Source organism: Manis pentadactyla, chromosome 2 (assembly GCF_030020395.1).
Source record: "Manis pentadactyla isolate mManPen7 chromosome 2, mManPen7.hap1, whole genome shotgun sequence".
In the NCBI taxonomy this organism is placed as follows: domain Eukaryota; kingdom Metazoa; phylum Chordata; class Mammalia; order Pholidota; family Manidae; genus Manis; species Manis pentadactyla.
This window is the reverse complement of record NC_080020.1, coordinates 216,090,552-216,113,414: the sequence shown is the minus strand read 5'-3', so window position 1 is coordinate 216,113,414 and position 22,863 is coordinate 216,090,552. Positions and strand designations below refer to the sequence as shown.

Below are 22,863 nucleotides of genomic sequence, written 5' to 3'. Positions count from 1 at the left end.
TAAGCAATGATCAAACAAACTTTAAAGCTAGGTAGTTGGCTACACTTATTTATTAGCTATATAACATATTCATCCACATCAAACTTATAATGTAAAAGATTGATTCATGCCTCTCCAAAATTGCTAGTTACTATGTATCACGAACCCTTAGGACCACTCATGAATGGTTTAATTCTGAAAATATTCTGTGGATGATATATTCATGAACACCAAGAATCTTTCTAATTTTTCTTTCCTCTTATTCATGAATAGAAAGAAAAGAAAAACTACTAAGAAAATAGTCTCAGTAAATAAATATTTTGCTATTGTTTGTGCTCGCTCATTTAATAGTTCCTGGTTAACAAGTTAAAATATTAACCAGTTAATAACTTCTGTGTTCAAATTACCATATAGCTTTTGTCTACTGACTGGACCTTGAGAAATACAGAACTGTATAGCTCAAAGACTATAGGAAACATCAGTTAAAGACACTTAATATTAAAAGTTAAAAAAAATTAATGTCTCAAAGCCCAAAAATAGCTCCAGAAGCTGTATAGGAGTAGCTCTGAGTGAATTTGGGAGACCTGGGGTCTGATACTTCAAGACCAATGGCATAGTCTGTAATCAAAAAGAAATATGGATTCAAGTCATGAGAAAGTACAAGTAAAATGGGATGCTGAGTTGGTTTTCCTACAAACTGTAAAATCTACACCCTCAAACAAAAAAAGAAAAATCTTAAATTTTCAGAAGGCTACTTTAAATATTGATGGATAATGACAGCCATTTGCCATAAATGTTACACATAAATGGTTCAAGGTAAAATAGTAAAAAAAAATCCTGAATAATTTCTTTCTCTTAGAAACTGAAGTATACAGTCAAAATGTATAAAGTGGACATATCTATCTCTCTGAATCCTTGATTTCATTTCTAGTGTCTTGAGAGGGAAACAAAAATAGCTAACTATTCCTTCAATAGTTAATAAATTCATGACCCAGGATCAACATATTAGCTCTAATCTATAATGAGAATGTGGGTTTTTCAACTAAGCAAACCCAATAAATAAAATCTCTAAATAAACAATCAATTTTTAAAAAGGAACCTGTCTAGATAAAAACAAATTATTAAAAGCTTACAGAATTTTTTGAAAGGCTCTAACAGTACTTCAAATATGAAACTCACAATTCTGTGTCAAAGAGCTCAACCCTAGGGAACTACTTGCCAAGTTATCATTGGTATGTAAGTTGAGAGAAAGAACAAATATGGTATATTTTAGCCAAGGAAACCTGAACAAGGAAGTGAGATGTCACAAATTTTTTTAAACCATTTTTAATTTCCTAAACTGTTTATTGGCAAATTGCACAGAAAGTAACTTTTTTCTTTACAAATGACTAAACACCACAGAGCATCTGTTTACATTACCAACAACTGTTATGACCTACAAGTCCCAAATTATTCTTTTCTTTTTTCGTCTTTTTACCTTTTCTTCCTCCTATGGACTACTTCAAGCCCTTTTCAGATCTTTTTAATCTGTTCCAAACACAACTAAGCTACTTTGAGAACATTCCAAAACATCCCTTTCACCTGAAACAAACAACACAATCTGAATCTTCTTTCAGAAGATTTAGCGTTTCCTATGGGAAACTAAACTATCTTTAAAAGGGGTGCATTTAGGTGCAAAAAAAAAAAAAAAAAGGAATACACAACACCATAGGTTATTATAAGAAGAAAATTTTGAGGACCTTTTTTCTCCCTGTATTCTAAAATGCTGACATACATTTAATTTAAATGCTGTGTATTTTTTAAAGAATACATGTTTCTAATTAATTCATTCAGAATTTCATACTTTGGGCAAATGATTTTCAATCATATCACCTAACTTCTTAAAGGGACAGTATCCCAATTTTTCTCAGCCAGGAGCCAATCACTTCATTTTTAATACATTTTTTTGTTGGTCTGTTGTGGCAAAATACATACCATATACAAGTTACCATTTTGACCATTTTAAAGTGTATAATGCAGTGGCATTAAGTATATTCACAATGTTGTGCAGCTATTACCACTATGTATTTCTAGAACTTTTTCAGCCTCCCAAAAGAAACTGTACTCATTAAACAATAACTCCCTATTATCCTTCCCACTTCTCAGACCCTGGTGACCTCTCCTCTACTTTCTGTCTCTATGAGTTTGCCTATTCCAGGTATCTCATATAAGTGGAAGTGTACAATACTTGTCCTTTTGTGTCTGGCTTATTTCACTCAGCATGTTTTTAAGGTTCATTCACGTAGCAAGTATTAGAATTTCATTCCTTCTTAAGGCTAAATAATATTCCACTGAAGATATATACCGCATTTTATTTATTCATTCATCTGCTGATGGGCATTTGGACTGTTTTCACATTAGTACATTTTAAAATAAAACAATATAGTACAGAAGAATCAAAATGGGGGAGCAGAGAGAAAACTACAAAGGGAAAAAGTTGAAAGCTATGCATTGAGGATTGAGAATGAAAAAATTGTAAGCAGCACATCTTCAATAATAAGCATAGCAACTACTTCATTCTGTAACCTTTCTAAAAACTTTAAATAAGAGTACCCTTCGACACATCACTGCAGCAAGAGAATAAGCTATAACTACATTTGAATGTGATTTTCCAACCATTGATGCTTCATATATTCGGTAAGTAGGTTTTGAATGTCTGTCACTTGCCAAGCGTTAATTAGAAAAGGAGCATGGGAAAGAACAGCTAATGTCACTGCCCTTGTGGAAACTGTATGATTTTTTTATAGAATTACAAAAATATTTCATTTCAAACCTTAAGTGGTATGAAGAAAGATCACAGAACACTATAATAAACTAAAAAAGAAAAATGTGATCTATCCAGGAAAGTCAGCCAAAGTTTTCTGAGAGAAACATATTCATTCAAATGGACACCTGAATAATAATAATAAAGAGTTGACAGAGTGTAAGCACATTCCTTCCTAAGGGGTCAGCACGTACAAAGGTTGAGGTGGGAAGTAGCTTCACTACATACTTGGAAGTGGCTAAACAAATCTGATATTTAAACTATGGCAATAGACAAAACTGCGTTTTAAGTTGGAATGAAAGTAATGAGCAGAAAAACTGAGAAGCAAAGCTTAGAGAGGAAAAAAGGAAAATAGGAATGTTTGAGGTCACTTCACATAACAAAACAGTCTCCAGAGGGAGCAGTAGTCAGCTGTGTTAAATAATGCTGAGAAGTGAGAGGCAAGAACTGAAAGTCCTGTGGAGTTCACTAAATGGAAGTCACTGGTGACTTAGAAAGAACTGCTTAGAAATGCCTGTATCACCACCACAACAGAGTTGAACCGAGAATAGCTACCTGTAAATTGCTGTCCTAAGGGAAGCCAGAAGTTGTTGATGACTCCTTCATCTTGCTACCTTTTTTTTAAGTTCTTCCTTTTTTTCCTTCTGTTATTTATTTACTATTCTTTATTTATCCTGCTCCCTAGAAATGATAATGAGAATTTTAAAGCCACAGAGCATCACTATTTTTGAGTTAGGTGACCCTGCAATCAGAATTTAGGCCTAAGGGACTAATGGAGTCTGATCTCTATGTACCAGATTTCCTGGTCTATTTCCCTAGTATATATCAAAAGTCTTATTTTATTAAAAGAAATTAAAATTCCTGCTCATTCATATTCTAAAAGACCTACCAACTAGTGTTTAATAGGTATTAGAATACCTTAGCAGAATCTGTTCCTACCTCACAAAAATCACTATCTTCCTGCGAGCTTTGTACAGCTCTTCCTGTACAAACTGATCTACGATTAAATGGGTATTGTGCTTTAACCTAATCTAATGTAATCTAATCTAAAATAAAATTTAGTTATATCACAATAAATTAAGAGTGATTTTTTTTTAATAAGGGAAAAAGTGTGAATGAAGTCCCCCTCAACCACAAATTATGCAGTCAAGTTTCCTACATTTGGGGAAATCGCAGGGATCAGTGCATCCAGAGTGCAATGGATAAGCCTCGCCCTGGGAGAAACACTTTCATGATCATAGATGTCCCCTGCCAGGTAAGTATGAAGTAGGAGAGTGATTAATTTTAATTTTTTTAATGATTTTTAAGAATGTATGTTTAAAAGCTAATCCTCCAAATGCATTTAAAAATTTTAATTTACAAATGTTCACACAAATTCTCTGGGAAATGTTATGTAAAGTGAGATATACTAACTTCACTGTTTTAGATTCATAAAGTGAATTTCTCTGGGAAATGTTATGTAAAGTGAGATATAGTTCACTGTTTTAGATTCATAAAGCAAACCTAATTTATTCCCAGCCTACTTATATTTGACCACATATCAAACCAAAAATTTTTTGCCTGTGTTAGCAAAGACTATTTTTAAAATCTCAAACTGAATTTCATGTTAAACAGGAATTAAAATTTCAAACACGTAATAGTTATTTATCAAAATTATATTGTCCATTTACAAATATTTCAGCATAGCTCACTATTTCTCAATGCATTGGAGTTGAACAATTCTTCCACATGAAAGACCCAAGAGATTTGGCACTCCTGTCACCCACCCATTAAATGCCACAGTGCTCCCTCCTTCCTAGTCACTGTGACAATCAAAAATAGCCCTCCAAAATTCTGAACACCTCCCCTAAGGGTATTATACAATATCACTCCCAGTTGAGAACCCTAGGAGCAGTTTTAAAGCACTAAAGCCTTTTTCTATCTTAATGGAAATATCTCTAGACTCCAGATCTCTGCCATAACAAAATATGTTGAACATAATTTTAACACTTCTTGATGACAGATAGTATTGATTATGAGCAGTGACTATAATATAGTAAGGCTCTTAAAGACTAAAGAGTGTTTTATCTTTCATCCTGTATTAATTGACCCCAGGCTGTTTAATTTCAATAGTAGACTATTACTTGAAATATATTCTGCTCTATGTATCTTTTCTATTTTATCCTTTTTAGCCAAGGTTATTCTTTCTTAGATTACCTCTAGCACTCTCCCTGCACTAGAATACTTTTTATCTGCTAATTATCCAGGTTTTTAAATCAAAAGTCTGAATTGATAGATGAAGGCTTGAAGATGGCTCCAGGCCATCCTAAGAATTAAAGTGCATGGGTATGGAGATAGCTAACTTCTAAGAATTTTTTTTAACTTACTTTTGGTTTTGTAACTGTGCAGTGAATGAAAACTCCCAATGATCTAACAACTGAATAAATCAGAAATTAACAAAGCAGTTATTACTAAATAATCTTCAGGACTAAAGTATACTGCTGTCTACTAAAAAATGCTCTAATCAAGTATTATAATTATTACTAATAATATTTAAATAACTTACCTGATTTCTTTTAGTCCTTCTCTCTGGATAACTTGAAGAATTTCTTTATGGCTCATGGGTGTATTGGGGTATTTTTCTAAGACCTGAAAACAAGTATATAATAATAAATTATTTGTTTTTATTTTAAGTTCTTATTCTTATTATAATTATGTATGTCACTATACCTTATTCTTATTACAACTGCATTCATTTCATCCAGCACTTAATATATCAGAGACTTTTCATCCCTATTTCAGAATAAGTGGAAAATAAATGGAATATAAATAGGATCTTCTCTCATTTAGTCAAATAATAAGTTAAATCCTGAAGCAGAAATGGATGAAAACAGATAAATTAATAACTAAATTTTTTACTACTAAAATATGAAAGTGTATTTTCTGCTTCTACCTCTCTATTACATGCCTACCTGTGGACCTACTGTAAGCATCTTAGAGGTTATCCATCTTTACATTTTCAGCAAAGCCTAGTACAGCACAGATGTTCAATGAATTCTTAACCAAAACAAATTGATTCAGTTATAATGAAATTAAAATGGTGCCTATGTTCTGGTTCTAGTAAAGATGGAATAAGCATGATTTAGCCTCTCTCTGAATACAACTAAAAACCTGGATGGAATGCGTAGAACAGCTTCCTGAGGACTCTGAAAATGGTAGCAGTTGGCTTGTGGGAGGAAACCACAACTAGGACTACTAACCCAGCAGTGAGTTTCCTGCTTTTGTTTCCTCTGGGACCAATCAGCCTAGACTGACAGGCAGCCCAAACTCAGAAATGCACATGAAGTGCAGAAAGAAATGCTTCCAAGAGGTCTTCTCTTTTTTGGTCTGAAGAACAATAAAGGGGGCCCTACAGGGGAGAAGGATCCTCTGGGAGGTTTTCCCCCTTTTTTTTCAGACCTGCCTCCAGACAATCCAAAGGTAAGGATGGCAGTGACGATACCAACAACGGCTGGACAGGGACCCAAAACTATAAGAAGGTAGAACCCTTCTGGTCCCATTAATATGAAGGGAATTCATATGGCTTATATTCTTTCTCTAGCATCCTGCTGCTTGGCATTGAAGACAGATGCAATTGTGGAAGTATACAGCAAAACAGAGAAATGAAAAATTCAGGTATCTAACCATAGGATACGGATAAAAGGGCTCTAGAAGCAGCAAGTGTTACAGAACTACTTTCAAAGAGACAGGAGCTCAAGAAAGTGATACTATTAAGTTCTACAAACACTCCTGGGGTCGCTCCAGAGCTATGCCTCTGTGGCTCTAACCCTAAACAAACCATCGGATTTCCAAACCAGCCACTAGGTGGTGAACATGCAAAACAAATCAGAACAGCTCTTTAAAGGCTGTGAAAACTAGACACTGGGATTTTAGTACACAGAAGGTGGGCAGAAACTTGTGACCTGAACCTAATACGGTCAAATGCCTGCCTAAATAACACCCCCATCCCTCCAAATAAATAAATAAAACCCTTCATAGGATTTCAATAAGACACAAAGTATCATAACATAAACATCAAAATGTCTAATATACAACCCAAAATCATTTGACATATGAAGAATCAGGAGAATGTCAATAACTCACAGGGAAAAAGATAACCTACATGCAATAAACCCAAGATGACACAGTTGTTAGAATTATCAAAGACCTCAAAGCAGCTATTATACATGCTTCAAGAAGTCAGCAAGAATATTCTTGAGCAAAATAGGTAAGAGAATCTCAGCAGAGAAATAAGATTATGAGGGGAAGGGCGGTATGTGTGCATCTCTGTGTGTGTGTGTCAAACAACAAAATAAAATCTTAGGACTAAAAAACATAATAACCAAAATTGAAGGGCTCAAATGTAGAACGGAGATAACAGAGGACTGAGTCAGTGAGCTTGAAGACAGAGCAATAGAAAGTATCCAATCTAACAGAGAGAAAATTATAGAAAAATAAACAAACAGAGCCAAAGGGACAAAATCACGTGGCTTAACATTCACATCATCAGAGTCCCAAAAAGAGAGAAGAGTAGAGTGCAGAAAGTATATGAAGAAATAGCCCCAGAAAACTCTGCAAGTTGGTGAAAGACATACACCTACAACCTCAGGAAGGTCAGTGAATCTCAAACAACATAAATTCTACAAAATCCATACCCAGATACATCACAATCAAACTAGTGAAAGACAACAAACAAACCTTGAAAGCAGCCAAGGAAAAAACATTCCCTTTAGGAGTACATTGCAAGTCACTGTGGATTTCTCATCAGAAACCATGGAAGGCAGAAGCATGAGAACATTTTAAGGTGCCAAAAGGAAAAAAACTATTGATCCAAAATTTCTACCTAGCAAAAATGTCCTTTAAGAATGAAGTGAAAATTAAGACATTCTCAGATGAAGGAAAATTTAAGAGTTTTGCCACTAGCAGACTTGCCTTAAAATGACTCCTTTAAGTCAATTCTGACTTCTCTTTTCTTAGATCCAAATTTTAGGCAGAACACTCATCTTAAATTACTTTTCATTCTTACCACTTTAAAAAATAATAAGATTAAAAGATGCCCAATGAGAGCCAAACTGAGCCAATTTTCAATAATTTATATTATACTATAAAAAAGATATTAATTAGTAGAGCAAGTCAATAAAAAAGATGTAGGACCTGTGCAAAAGAATCACTAAAGCCATTAAGGTGTCACAATGTGATACTGACAACTGCCATTTATGAAGAAGATACAAACAAGTGCTATATATTCTCTCAGCTAAATGTCTCAGCAACCTTAATAGGGAAGCATTATTAACCCCATTTAAAAAGTGGTGTACCTGAAAACTACAAGACACTCTTAAGAGAAATTAAAGAAGATACCAATAAATGGAAACTCATCCCATGCTCATGGATAGGAAGAATTAATATTGTGAAAATGGCCATCCTGCCTAAAGCAATCTATAGATTCAATGCAATTCCTATCAAAATACCAACAGCATTCTTCAACAAACTAGAGAAAACCGTTCTAAAATTAATATGGAACCACAAAAGACCTCGAATAGCCAAAGCAATTCTGAGAAGGAAGAATAAAGCTGGGGGCATTACGCTCCCCAACTTCAAGCTCTACTACAAAGCCACAGTAATCAAGACAGTTTGGTACTGGCACAAGAACAGACCCATAGACCAATGGAACAGACTAGAGAGCCCTGATATAAACCCAACCATATATGGTCAATTAATACAAGATAAAGGAGCCATGGATATACAATGGGGAAATGACAGCCTCTTCAACAGCTGGTGTTGGCAAAATTGGACAGCTACATGCAAGAGAATGAAACTGTATTGTTTAACCCCATTCACAAAAGTTAACTCGAAATGGATTAGACTTGATGTAAGTCATGAAACCAAAAAACTCTTAGAAGACAACACAGGCAAACATCTCCTGAATATAAGCATGAGCAACTTCTTCCTGAATGCATCTCCTCAAGCAAGGGAAACAAAAGCAAAAATGAACTCATGAGACTACATCAAACTAAAAAGTTTCTGTACGGCAAAGGACACCATCAACAGAACAAAAAGCCATCCTACAGTATGGGAGAATATATTTGTAAATGACATATCCAACAAGGGGTTAACATCCAAAATATATAAAGAACTTAAATGCCTCAACACCCAAAAAGCAAATAACCCGATTAACAAATGGGCAGAGAATATGAAGAGACAGTTCTCCAAAGAAGAAATTCAGATGGCCAAAGGACACATGAAAAGATGCTCCACATCACTAATCATCAGGGAAATGCAAATTAAAACCACAATGAGATATCACCTCACACCAGTAAGGATGGCCAGCATCCAAAAGACTAACAAAAAATGCTGGTGAGGATGCTGAGAAAAGGGAACCCTCCTACACTGCTGGGGGGAACGTAAGCTAGTTCAACCAATGTGGAAAGCAATATGGAGGTTCCTCAAAAACTAAAAATAGAAATACCATTTGACCTGGGAATCCCACTCCTTGAAATTTACCCAAAGAATACAAGTTCTCGGATTCAAAAAGACATATGCACCCCTGTTTATCACAGCACTTTTTACAATAGCCAAGCTACGGAAGCAACCTAAGTGTCCATCAGTAGATGAATGGATAAAGAAGATGTGGTACATAAACACAATGGAATACTATTCGGCCATAAGAAAGAAACAAATCCTATCATTTGCAACAACATGGACGGAGCTGGAGGACATTATGCTCAGTGAAATAAGCCAGGTGGAGAAAGACAAATGCCAAATGATTTCCCTCATTTGTGGAGTATAACAATGAAGCAAATCTGAAGGAACAAAATAGCAGCAGACTCAGAGACTCCAAGAATGAATTAGTGGTTACCAAAGGGGAGGGGTGTGGGAGGGCAGATGGGGAGGGAAGGAGAAGGGGATTGAGGGGCATTATGTTTAGTACACATGGTGTGGGGGATCACGGGGAGAACAGTGTAGCACAGAGAAGGCACATAGTGGATCTATGGCACCTTGCTGCACTGATGGACAGTGACTGCATTGGGGTATGGGTGGGGACTTGATAATATGGGTAAATGTAGTAACCACATTATTTTTTCATGTGAAACCTTCATAAGAATGTATATCAATCATACCTTAATAAATAAATAAAAAGTGGTGTGACGGATGTTCAATAAATAAATTTTCAGACATAATACAGCAAGACAAGTTAAGTGGCAACCAGATCTCAAACTCAGGTCTATCTTACATCACCATGACAGCACACTGCATCCTGTGTTTGCATCTATTTTCTCATTTGCTTAATCATAAAATCCAATAAACATATTTCTGTTTATTATCTTCTTGATCTCTGCACTACATGTGACGTTATTAACCTTTCCCTCCTTAGACATTGCTGTCTCCAGACTTTTTCCCAAAATGCTCCTTCTTAATATTCTTTATGGATTTCTTCATGCCCATCCCTTAAATATTTTACAAGCACCAATCTGTACCTTTTGCTTTTCACTCCAACTCTCCCTGAATAACATCATCCATTCCTAAGTCTTTACCAATTACCACTACTGTAATAAATCAAAGAAGCAGTCTGCATATAATTGCCTTTTAAACCTCAACCCTAGATGTCCCATAAACATCTCAAACTTAACATGACCCAAATTTAACTTACTATTTACTTTGATCCAAATTAAGGCTCGTAAAGAAAGTGGGGCCCTAATTCATTGCCTATATACTAAAAAACATTAAATCAAGAAACATAAAAAACATGAAAATGAAGAAAACTACACCATTGTAATGGACTGATAGTTCATAAGAGCTAAAAGAACTGAATAATAGCCATATGAAAAAGCATTGTATAATGAAATGTTTACAGATGAAATTATATAATGGCCGGGATTTGCTTCAAAACTATACAGGAGGAAATCTGAATAGGGGCTTAAATATAGAAAGACTGGCAATAAGGTGGTAATTACAGAAGCTAGATGATGGGTACAAAGATATTCATTATATTACTATCTACACATTTAATATCCCATTATAATAAAAACATATGAAAAAAATGAAACAGTATTTGACTTTACCAACAAATACAAAAATCACATTTCAGTGCTCTTCCCCAATTTGGATAGCAAAAACATGGCAATAATAAATGAACACCATGAAATGGATATGTATACATAATCCAGTACTTAAACTATTGAGAATATAAGAAAATATTCGTTATATTACTCAATGAAGAAAAAGTTAAAAGGCTACTTACACAAAGCAGGATATTATAGAAGCTGGTACTATCTACACAACTGAATATTATATAACCATAAATGAAAAAGGAACATGACTTGGCTGGGAGGCTACGAGGGGGAGGGAGGCTTTCTCAGCTTCCCTCAAAACTAGGTATGGAATTCAAGTTCTAGACAACGGATTTTGAGGAGGAGAGGTAATTGCAACTTCTTACCCTTTCCACCCTGCTGCTTTGAAATGGAGGCGGTGACAAACCATTTTGAATCATACAGATTAAGACACACCCTAAGAAGACTGACTGCACCTCCAGACTGTTGCATGACAGAGAAATAAAGTTCCAAATCATTTAAGGAACTGTTATACACAGCCAAACCTATACCTAACTAATATGACTCATTAATCTATTCACATTAGTCAGTAATCTTCATAAAACTTAAATTACATCATTCCTCTGATTTTAAATCCTCTAATCACTGTTTAAAAATCAACTGCAATTGAAATAAAATCTTAATTCCTTGATACAGCTTATAAAATTATACATGAAACTACTTTTCTCACATTACCTTCTTGCCCTTCTTCAAACATAAGAAATTCATTCCTAACTTGGGACCTTTGTACTTGCTCCCTCCTCCCACAATACTTTTCCCCAGAAATTCACTTGACTCTCTCCCTTACTACACTTCTTCAAGATATTTCTGACCACTCTGAAATACACTCAGACACTCACAAGCACCCCACACACACCCATACATATACTTTATTGCCTTAGCCTATTTTTTCCCTAGTTTTGTTTAGATATAATTGACAAATAACATTGTGTTAACTTAAATTGTACAGTGTGATGATCTGATACTTGTATGTATTGTTAAATGATTACCACATTAAGGTTAGTTAATATTAATACACTTACTGCCTCACATAGTAACCATTTGTGTGTGTGATGAAAACACTTAAGATCTACTCTCTCAGCAAATTCAAGTATATAATACAGTATTGTTAACTATAATTCCAAACTATACATTAGATCCCTATAACTTACCCATCTTATAACTGCTAGTTTTATCCTTTGACCAAGATCTCATTTCCCTGACCCCAACCCCTGGTAATCTACTCTGTTTCCATGAATTCAACTTTTTTAGATTCCACATATAAATGAGATCATGCAGTATTTGTCTTTTTCTGACTTATTTCACTTAGCATAATGCCCTGAAGGTTCATCCGTGTTATCATATATGGCAGATTTTCTTAGTTTTTATGACTGAATAATATCCTGTTGCACATATAAAGCAAATTTCTTTATCCAACATCTGTTGTTGGACACAAGTTGTTTCCATGTCCTGACTATTGTGAATAGTGCTGTGAAGAACACAGAGGTGCAGGTACCTCTCCAAGATAGTAATTTCATTCCTTAGGCTATATAGCCAGAAGTGGGATTGTGAATCCTATGGCAGTTCTATTTTTAATTTTTTGAGGAACCTCCATACTGTTTTCAATAATGGCTGTACCAATTTATGCAGCATAGAAAGAGCTTTTATACAGAGATATACACATAAAAGACAGACAAATAACACAAACGGATGATATACATCTATTTTTTTAAAAACCCAAGTTCACAAGAGACATTAAAGACATGACTTCCTACAGTGCTGCCCATGTAATATATACAAAAAGTTTACTTACAACTCTCCCTTAATTCCTACATATTTATAACTGTGTTACAGTTTACAAACATCATGCAGCCATTCTATTTCCTTTGATTCTCACAACAATCCAAGAAAGAGCAGAGCAGGTTTAGTTATGTCTATTTTACTAGGAAATAAAGAAAGACTCAGAGAAGTTAGGTAGCATAGCCTGAATTCAGATGGCAGATCTCTTAATTCCCCAAGCTAAAGAGGGGAGTAATTAATAACGTTTTAATAAAAAGCAGAGTTCAAAAACATCAGCAGACTCACAGACTTCAAGAAGGGACTAGCAGTTACCAAAAGGGAGGGGTGGGGGAGGGCAGGTGGGGACGGAGGGAGAAGGGGATTGAGGGGTATTATGATTAGTACACATGGTGTGGGGGGATCATGGGAAAGACAGTGTAGCAGAGAAGACAAACAGTGACTCTGTGGCACCTTACTATACCGTTGGGCAGTGACTGCAATGAGGTATTGGGGGGGACTCAATAATATGGGTGAATGTAGTAACCACATTGTTTTTCATGTGAAACCTTCATAAGAGTATATACCAATGATACCTTAATTTTAAAAAAGCAGAGTTCAACATTTACTTTCCTTTAAAAAAATGTTTATCACTAGTTCCTTTAAACAGTAGGCATTTAAATTAATTTTAACTTAGAAAAGTATTTATGTTAAATTTTCTCAATATTTAAAGCTATAAATCATTTCATTTGGAAGAGAAATGTTTTTCAAAGACTGAAGTACTCTACTTTTAAACTTTTGATTATAAAAATGTTTTTTAATAAAAATTATTTTTTAAATTTCTAATTTAATTTAATTTTTGATTTTTAAAATCAAAGTATAGTTGATATACAATATTATACTGGCTTCAATGTACAGCATAGTGATTTGGCAGTTACATATATTACTGGATGTGCACCCAACTAGTATAGTTACTATTTGTCAACACAGAAAAATGTTACAAAACTGACAATATTCTCTATGCTGTACTTTCATCCCACTGACTAATTTATATTATGATTCAGAGTTTGTGCTGCTTTATCCCCTTCACCTATTTCAACAGTCTCCCCCATGGCAACCACTTGTCACTTCTCAGTGTCTATGAATCTATGTTGTTTTTATTTTTAGATACTACTCATAAGTGAAATCACATGGCATTTGTCTTTCTCTGCCTGGCTTATTTCACTTAGCTAAGTCCATTCAAGTTGTCACAAATGGCAGGATTTCCTTCTTTTTTATGGCTTAATAATATTCCATTGTATTTATGATTATAGAAATTTTAAAACATACACATATGGAAGAACACTATAATCAACAATTACCAACACATGGCTTATCTTGTCCATCTATAATACCTCCAGCAACTTCCCTTCCACAACTGAATGATTTTGAAGCAAATTTCAAAACACTTTATCTATATTTTAGTATATAGCTCTAAAAAATGATTAAGAACGCAGCTTTTAAAAACAAAAATACCATTTTACACCTCAGAAAGTAACTATATTCCTTAATGTCAAATAATTCATGTTCCAAATTTTCATGGGAAAACTAACCTTTTTTTAACAGTTGGTTTGTTCAAATTAGTATCCAAAGACAACCCATACCTATCACATTTGGTTAACCCATGACTTAAAGTCTCTTTTAATCTATGGACTTCTCCTTTTTTTCTTCCAATTTATTTACTGAAGAAAACTAAGTAGACTATACTATAGTACCCCCCTTTCTGTATTTTCTCAATTGTATGACATTCTATCCCTCAAATTTCCTGAAAATAAATTAAAAGCTTGCTCAGACTTTACTTTAGAAAAAAAAAAACCTAATAGGCTTGTTGTATATCTTCTATCACACCAAATCATAACACACAAAGTATCTGTGCTCTTTTTCTTTTGAGATGCCAAGACATCTGTCCCCCTGATACATCTATCACAAAGTTTCCCATCAGCATTCCAACCTAATTGTTTTGGTAGCCACTGATGATCACTACCTACACTCATTATTTTACTTACGTGCTGAAAATGGTAATAGTATATCATTCCTTCTTCGTTTATAAGCTAGAATCCTTCTAAAAAGAAATGCTTTCCTCCATGTACTATTTGATTACCTGACATACAGTTCATACAGAAAAAAGCAGGATTAAGTACCTGAGTCTGTCCTTCTCTTTACTAATTTTCACAATAATTAGCTGGTTTTTGTCGTGTGCTCCAAAGGCGACCAGTGAAGTTGGGCTGTTTGTTTGTTTGTTTGAAGTAGCATTAGAAATTATTATGAATACCATTTTATAGTATACCATTATGAATTTAAATATATTGTGCTTTCATTACTGTATTTCCTCTTGTAAACTGGTTATTCATGACCACTGTCCAACTATGTATATACAATTTGTATGAGCTGTTTTTCATTATTAAATATATTAAACTTTTACTGTCACATTTACTGCAAATACTTTTTCCAGTTTATTCTTTATCTTTTCATTTGTTGTTTTTTCCATGGAGATTTTTTAACTTCATGTATTATAACTGGTTGGTCCATTCTTTTGGTTTCTTTTAGCACTTCTATATTTAATTTCCTCCCTTCAATAGCTTTATATTTTTCCATCTTTACATTTACATTTAACTCTTTTAATTCTCTTAATTTTTAATTAGAAATGTGCACAGACAGAATGAGAAAAATGTGTAGACAACTAAAGAAACCCAAGTGGGAGAGATGGAGAGAAAAACAAAGTGGTCATATACAATTATGAGTTAAAATACTGTATTCCATTTATTATTACAGTGCTATTACTATATTGCACTATTAGTATTATTCTACCGCAAATTTAATAAAAGTGGAAAGACTACAGTAGTTTTACAAAACATTCGGCTTACTTTAACCACAAGAGGGCAGTGTTTATGGACAAAACATCCCATTGCAATTGTTCATAAGACGTACAAAGAAAATTTTTAGAAACTGCTTTATGAGACAAGTGGAATAAGCACTAAGAAGAATTAAAATCAACACTACATGGAATTAAAGCATGATAAAATTGTTTATAAAAGTGTGCTTACAAGAATGGACTAACAGCAAAGGGAAAAGGACTGGGGAGGATGGGTGGGAAGGGAGGGATAAGGGCAGGGAAAAAGAAAGGGGGCATTACGATTAGCATGTATAATGTGGGGTGGGCACGGGGAGGGCTGTGCAACACAGAGAAGACAAGTAGTGATTCTACAGCATCTTACTATACTGATGGACAGTGACTGTAATGGGGTTTGTGGGGGGGACTTGGTGAAGGGGGGAGCCTAGTAAACATAACGTTCTTCATGTAATTGTAGATTAATGATACCAAAAAAAAAAATTAAACACACACACAAAACATGTGCTTAGTACATCTATTTCTTTACTTGTTCTCACATCTAGCTAATAAAAAGGATATAAAATTGTACTTTCTGAGTACTCAAGACTAATCTTGATAGCTCCTAAATCTCGAGTTTGACTCTAGCACAAATAACAGTATTTCAATTATTGCTGCACTTAGAGTTCATTCTAGATATGTACAGATACATAAAGCCTTAAGTCTGTACAACCTAAATGATTTTATTTTACATTAAAAATGCACAAATGGAAATAAGCCAGGCAGAGAAAGACAAGTATCAAATGGTTTCACTCATCTGTGGAGTACAAGAACAAGAAAAAACTGAAAGAACAAAACAGCAGCAGACTCAAAGAACCCAAGAATGGACTAACAGTTACCAAAGGGAAAGGGACTGGGGAGGATGGGTGGGATGGGAGGGATAAGGGGGAAAAGGGGCATTACGATTAGCACACATAATGTAGGGGTGGGCATGGGGAAGGCAGTATAGCACAGAGGAGACAAGTAGTGATTCTATAGCATCTTACTACACTGATGGACAGTGACTGTAATGGGGTATGCAGTAGGAACTTGATAATGGGGGGAATCTAGTAACCACAATGTTGCTCATGTAAGTGTATATTGATACTAAAGAAAAAAAAATACCAACAGCATTCTTCAAAGAAATAGAACAAATAGCTCTAAAATTCATATGGAACCACAAAAGACCCCAAATAGCCAAAGCAATCCTGAGGAGGAAGAATAATGCTGGGGAATTATGCTCCCCAACTTCAAGCTCTACTACAAAGCCACAGTAATCAAGACAATTTGGTACTGGCACAAGAACAGACCGATTGATCAATGGAACAGTTATAGAGAGCCCAGATATAAACCCAAGCATATATGGTCAATTAATATACGATAAAGGAGCTATGAATATACAATGGGGAAATGACAGCTTCTTCAACAACTGATGTTGGCAAAACTGGACAGCTACATGTAACAGAATCAAACTGGATTATTGGCTAACTCCATACACAAAAGTAAACTTGAAATGGATAAAAGACCTGAATGTAAGTCATGAAACCATAAAACTCTTGAATAAACATGAGCAACTTTTTTCTGAACACATCTCCTCAGGCAAGGGAAACAAAAGCAGAAATGAACAAATGGGACTACATCAAACTAAAAAGCTTCTTTACAGCAAAAGACACCATCAGTAGAACAAAAAGGCACCCTACAGTATGGGAGAATATATTCATAAACAACATATCAGATAAGAGGTTTACATCCGAAATACATAAAGAACTCACATGCCTCAACAACCAAAAAGCAAATAACCCAATTAAAAAATTGGCAGATGATCTGAACAGACACTTCTCCAAAGAGGAAAGTCAGATGGCCAACAGGCACATGAAAAGATGCTCCACATCACTAATTATCAGGGAAATACAAATTAAAAATACAATGAGTATCACCTTACACCAGTTTGGTTGGCCAACATCCAAAAGACAGAGAACAAATGCTGGCGAGGGTGCGGAGAAAGGGGAACCCCCCAACACTGTTGGTGGGAATGTAAATTAGTTCAACCATTGTGGAGAGCAATATGGAGGTTCCTTAAAAAACTAAAAATAGAAATACCACTGGACCCAGTAATTCCACTCCTAGGGATTTACCCAAAGAAAACAAGATCCCAGATTCAAAAAGACATTTGCACCTCTATGTTTATTGCAGCACTATTTACAAAAGCCAAGATATGGAAGCAACCTAAGTGTCCATCAGTAGATGAATGGATAAAGATGTGGTACATATTCACAATGGCATATTATTCAACCATAAGAAGAAAACAACTTTGACCATTTGCAACAACATGGATGGAGCTAGAGGGTATTATGCTCTGTGAAATAAGCCAGGTGGAGAAAGACAAGTACCAAGTGATTTTTCTCATTCGTGGAGTACAACAATGAAGCAAAACTGAAGGAAAAAGACAACAGCAGACTCACAGACTCCAAGAAGGGACTAACAGTTACCAAAGGGGAGGGGTGTGGGAGGGTGGGTGGGAAGGGAAGGAGAAGGGGAACGAGGGGCGTTACATTATTACACATGGTGTGGGGGATCATGGGGAGAACAGTGTAGCACAGAGAAGGCACATAGTGGATCTGTGGCATCTTGCTGCACTGATGAACAGTGACTGCATTGGGGTAAGGGTGGGGACTTGATAATATGGGTAAATGTAGTAACCACATTGTTTTTTCATGTGAAGCCTTCATAAGAGTGTATATCAATCACACCTTAATAAAAATTTATAAATAAATAAATAAATGGTGATGGTTGAGTGATGGAAGCAGGAACACAGGTGGAAAAACTGGCTTCAAACAATAATAAAAATGCATTTTTTTCCCCCAAGCAAGAGAAGGATGAAAGATGAATGCAAATAAGTTTGCAGATTTGGGGGCAGAACCTTGAATATACTAAGTAGCTGAGAACACTTAAATACTAATCTATACAGAGTGGCAGCTACAGATATCCAGAAGATTATAGAGGCTGGCTTCGTAAGCTCAGGGGTATAATTTTACCTAAAGATCCCCCAATTCTGAATAGCTCTATCACATTCTGATCTAGTTCACTCCTAACTTAGATTATTTTTACCTGATTATCCAAGAAGTCTGGATGTCATGCACACTCTCTAGAAGAAAGTTCTTAAAACCTGATTCTCCCAAAACTCTTAAGAATTAATAACAATAACAGTTAATACTTACCTAGCATTTAAGTGCCGAGTACCATTCTAAATGCTTTACATATATTAACTCACTTAATCTTTACAATGAACCTAACTGAAGCACAGAGAAAATAACTTGCCCAAGGTCATATCTGCTAATGAGTGACTAGAAGAAGATTCTTTGCTCCTAAGCTGTACTGCCTCTCAATCAGTTACACAACCACACTACTGCTAAATTAACTCTTACTGTAACAAACACTTACTAAGTATTTAAGTGCCCAAAACTGAGAATACAAAGATGGCTAAGAAACAAGCACTACAGTTCACAGCTAGGGTAGAGACACAGCAGGGAAAGAGAGACATAGACAACTATAATATGAGAGAAGAAATAAAGAACTATGAGAATAAAGATAAAGAACACTTAATTCTTCCTATAAAAAGTATGTAATATTGCAAATATGGAGGCAACTACAAATTAATAAAATACTTGTGCATCAACTAACAAGTTTTGTCAAATCCACAAAGGGAAATGAAGGAACTTTCCGAAAAGACAGATATGTTCTATACACTGACTAGGGCAATGATTACACAGGTGTATACATTTGTCAAAAAAAATTCAGCTGGACTCTCAAAATGTATGCATTGTATTACATGGAGAATTATACCTCAGTAAGTTGATTTTTAAAGAAATTAAAGCAAAATGAAAAATAGTGGAAAAATACACTATACACTCCCTGAAATTCAGAGTAAGCACAAATTAAGGGAAAAAATTTTGAAAATGGGTTTGGATGGAAGTTATGATTTATATTAAACTCAACTTACTAGTATCTGAGAAGAGACTCTTTTAATGAAATGACCAAAACAACAGAGGCAGTGAAGTGATATCTAACATAGAAATAGAGAGGGTGGAAGGAGTACAAAGAGTAAGTTCTCTGCTTGTCAAAAAAAAAAAGTAAGTCCTTAAGAAAAAGATATTGCATCTATTGTATCCTTCAAACAAAAATAAAAACAGGCATCAAGAAAGAAACAGTGGCAATATATAGGTCCCTGCTTTTAGGGAATATGGCATTCTAATGATAGACACAGAATAAATATGTAAGCAAAAAATTTTTTTCTCAGGTAATGACAAGTACAATAAACAAATCAGGGTGACAGAGTAGACAGTAAAATGGGAATAAAGATAATTTCAGTTGAGTAGTCAGGCCTCAATGACCACCCAACATTAAAGCTGAGAACTGATGACAAGTTGCCAGATATAGGAATGTTTAAGGGTAAAACAAGAGCAAAGTCGTGTTTGATTAGTTTAGCTCAAAAGCCATGAAAAATTTTAGTCATATGGAAAATAAAATTTAAACCCAATAATAAATATTTCATCAGAGTGACTTTACTTTAAAAAAAATGTGTACAATGAGAAGTTTCACTCTCTTCTCCCCCTCATCATCTTCTTCCCGATAACCCTCTCCCTCATGTCCTATCTCCTTCTCCCCTCAGACACTTAGTTTCCTGTGCATAAAACAATCATAAACACAAATGTAATTTTCTCATTTTGTATACAAAAGGCATCAAGTCATATACAATACTCAATATATGAACTTAATGTAGTACATCTTGGAGGTCTTTATGTTTATAAAAAGCTTTTTATAGTTGCATAGTATTCCATTGCATAGATATACCACCATTTGTTTAACCAGTCTCCTAATGCTGGATTTGGGGATTGTTTGCCATTTCTTGCATAGTGTATAGTAGAAACAACTGGTGCCCTGTATCATTTCCCCTCAACCCATGGATGAATTCAGCCACAGTTGCTGTGAACAGTTCTCACTTACACTGACAATATCCCACCTCATGCTGATAGTAACCTATCCCAAGGTTCCACAAATCTCTACTTTTCTGTTGCAGGCCTTCTCTTAAGCCAATGGAGCCCATGCAGCAGTAGGGCAGGCCAGAATAAGGGAGTTAGCACCCTCACCAGAAATCCTCAACCAACTCCGAGAGGGTGAGCGGGGAGTTTCTGGTGAATAAATGCTCCAGACTCTGTCTTAGACCATCCCAACAGGCCTATAAATGAAGTAATGGTGACAGGGATGAAGGTTATGCATAAGCCCAAGTGCATAGCCCACCTCTCACCAAAACTGATGTAGCTTAGCTACTATTGCTACAGAATGTTCAAAACTTCTCATCAGCAAAGGCCAACTATAAGCCCCCTATATATGTTACAATCCCTCAGAGAAATGAGCCACCCATTTCAAAGGCACATTGATTATACTGGCCTTTACCCACCCTGAAAGGGGCAGCAATCTAACCTTACTGACAATAATACTGAAAAATGTGCCTTCCCTGCTTTGAATGTCTAAGCCAGCACCACTATCTAAGGGTATCTGGCTTACAGACATGGGGAGGCATAACACTAACCTTAGACCAAGTGACTCTTTACACAGAAGGAAAAGTAACAATGGGCACCGAGTACTGATCTAACTATACTTTAATATCATCAAGAAATAGAAAATGCATCCTAGAAGTACAATACAGAGGTGTGGAGAGTAAAAGGATTGGTTCCTATGATCCTAGTGACCAAAGAACTTATTTCCAATTCCTCCAACTTTAGGCTAGGGTTGCAATCCTTATTCCCAGGGGGAACATTTTTCATCAGAGGACTTTTAATCTGAAATTACTGTTGGTCACTTTGGGCTCCTCATACTGATGGACCAAGAGGCAAAAAAAAAAAAGAGTTATTATAAAATATGGGAATAACTAACTCTAATAGCTAGGTGGTGGTTCTCAGTGCTTCCAAGACTGGTAATAAAGGCAACTGCAGTATAAGGCAAAGGCATAAGGAAAAGGCAAACAGGGGCTCAGACCATTCAGGAACGATAGTCTGGGTCACCCTAGTAGGTAAGCAACCCAGACCAGCTGAAGTCTGGCCAAGGAAGAGGGAAATATAGAATGGACAGAGATGGAAGGAGATGATGAACACCTATATGATCTTGGAATGAGTTGCTGCAGCACAGACTATAGCTTATTCCATTAACCATCCTGTATTAAGTTGTTTAAAAGATTGCTGCCAGCCTCTCATCTTGAGAGGTTGGTAACATGGGTGGGCTCAATCTGGAGCACTAGTTAAGTAAGGAATAAACTATAATGAAGTCTTTCAGTGTCCTGCAACACACTCACACTACCAACAGCCAACCTTTACTCATGTTGCTCTCTGCATTTAGTATAACTTGAGGACTCCATGAACCTCTTTGGAATTATGTACAGTACTTAAGTGTTTGCATCTTCTTCTGGAGAAAAGATACACAGCTTTCACCAAATTCGGAAAGGGAATTGTGATCCAAAAACTACTAAGAAATACTCTTCTATGTGGTAGAATTAAGATAACATTTTTCCTGCTTCTTTACACTTCTGTTTTTAAACCTTCCACAATGCACATTATCAACCAGGTAACCAAGGGGAGGAGAGAGGAAGAATTAGGTAAAAGTGTCCATAGTTCACAAAAATAAATGATTAATCCCTCAAAAAAGTTAAAGGACCTGCATATTGAGACATTTCCTTGAATCATTTCTATCAGGTTTGAAACATATATTTTTCACTTATCTGAAATAGCATTTCTAATTTGCCTCACTCTTATGCATGCTGGAGGATCAAGATTTCATACTGGGTTCAGCCAACAAAGGAGAACGAACAGGAGTAGAAACCAATGTTGGTAATGCCAATCATAAAGAAAATGTGTTATGGTCACAAAAGAATTTCAAGAAAAGGATTACTATGTCTAAGTTATAAGTTCCAAATTTTAGGGTTGTTAGGCCATCCCAAAAATTTCCAATAAAATGAAGTGGGTTAAACCATACTCTAAAAAAAATGGAGTCGGTATAGCAAATCACAGATCCTAGTTAAAGTTAGGGTGCATGTCTCATCCCAACCTTCCCTCTACTACAGTTCTCATCTATGATTAAAGACAGAAATAAGAATATATAAGTAATAAAATCAGTAAAGTTGATTTCAAAGATATAGCAAACTTTAAATTCTTCAAAAATTTTTTCTCCCAATCATTAATGGAATGATTAAAAAAACTGCCTGTTTATTAGAAACCTCAATAATTACAAAAACCATAATCTGA

The 22,863-nt window shown here is 35.3% G+C and overlaps 1 protein-coding gene and 1 non-coding gene across 3 annotated transcripts in view; both read right to left on the bottom strand.

Annotated features, from left to right (window-relative positions):
• ASXL2 (ASXL transcriptional regulator 2) overlaps positions 1-22,863 on the bottom strand; it is a 147,578-nt gene that overhangs the window by 97,460 nt on the left and 27,255 nt on the right. For both annotated transcript variants that reach the window (XM_057497362.1, XM_036881626.2), the window contains exon 2: positions 5,328-5,410. In XM_057497362.1, coding sequence (XP_057353345.1) covers positions 5,328-5,410 — 83 coding nt within the window. The remainder of the gene's footprint in view (positions 1-5,327; positions 5,411-22,863) is intronic.
• LOC118910635 (U1 spliceosomal RNA) lies at positions 3,881-4,045 on the bottom strand. The gene has a single exon (XR_005024081.1). It is a non-coding gene; the product is annotated as a U1 spliceosomal RNA (small nuclear RNA).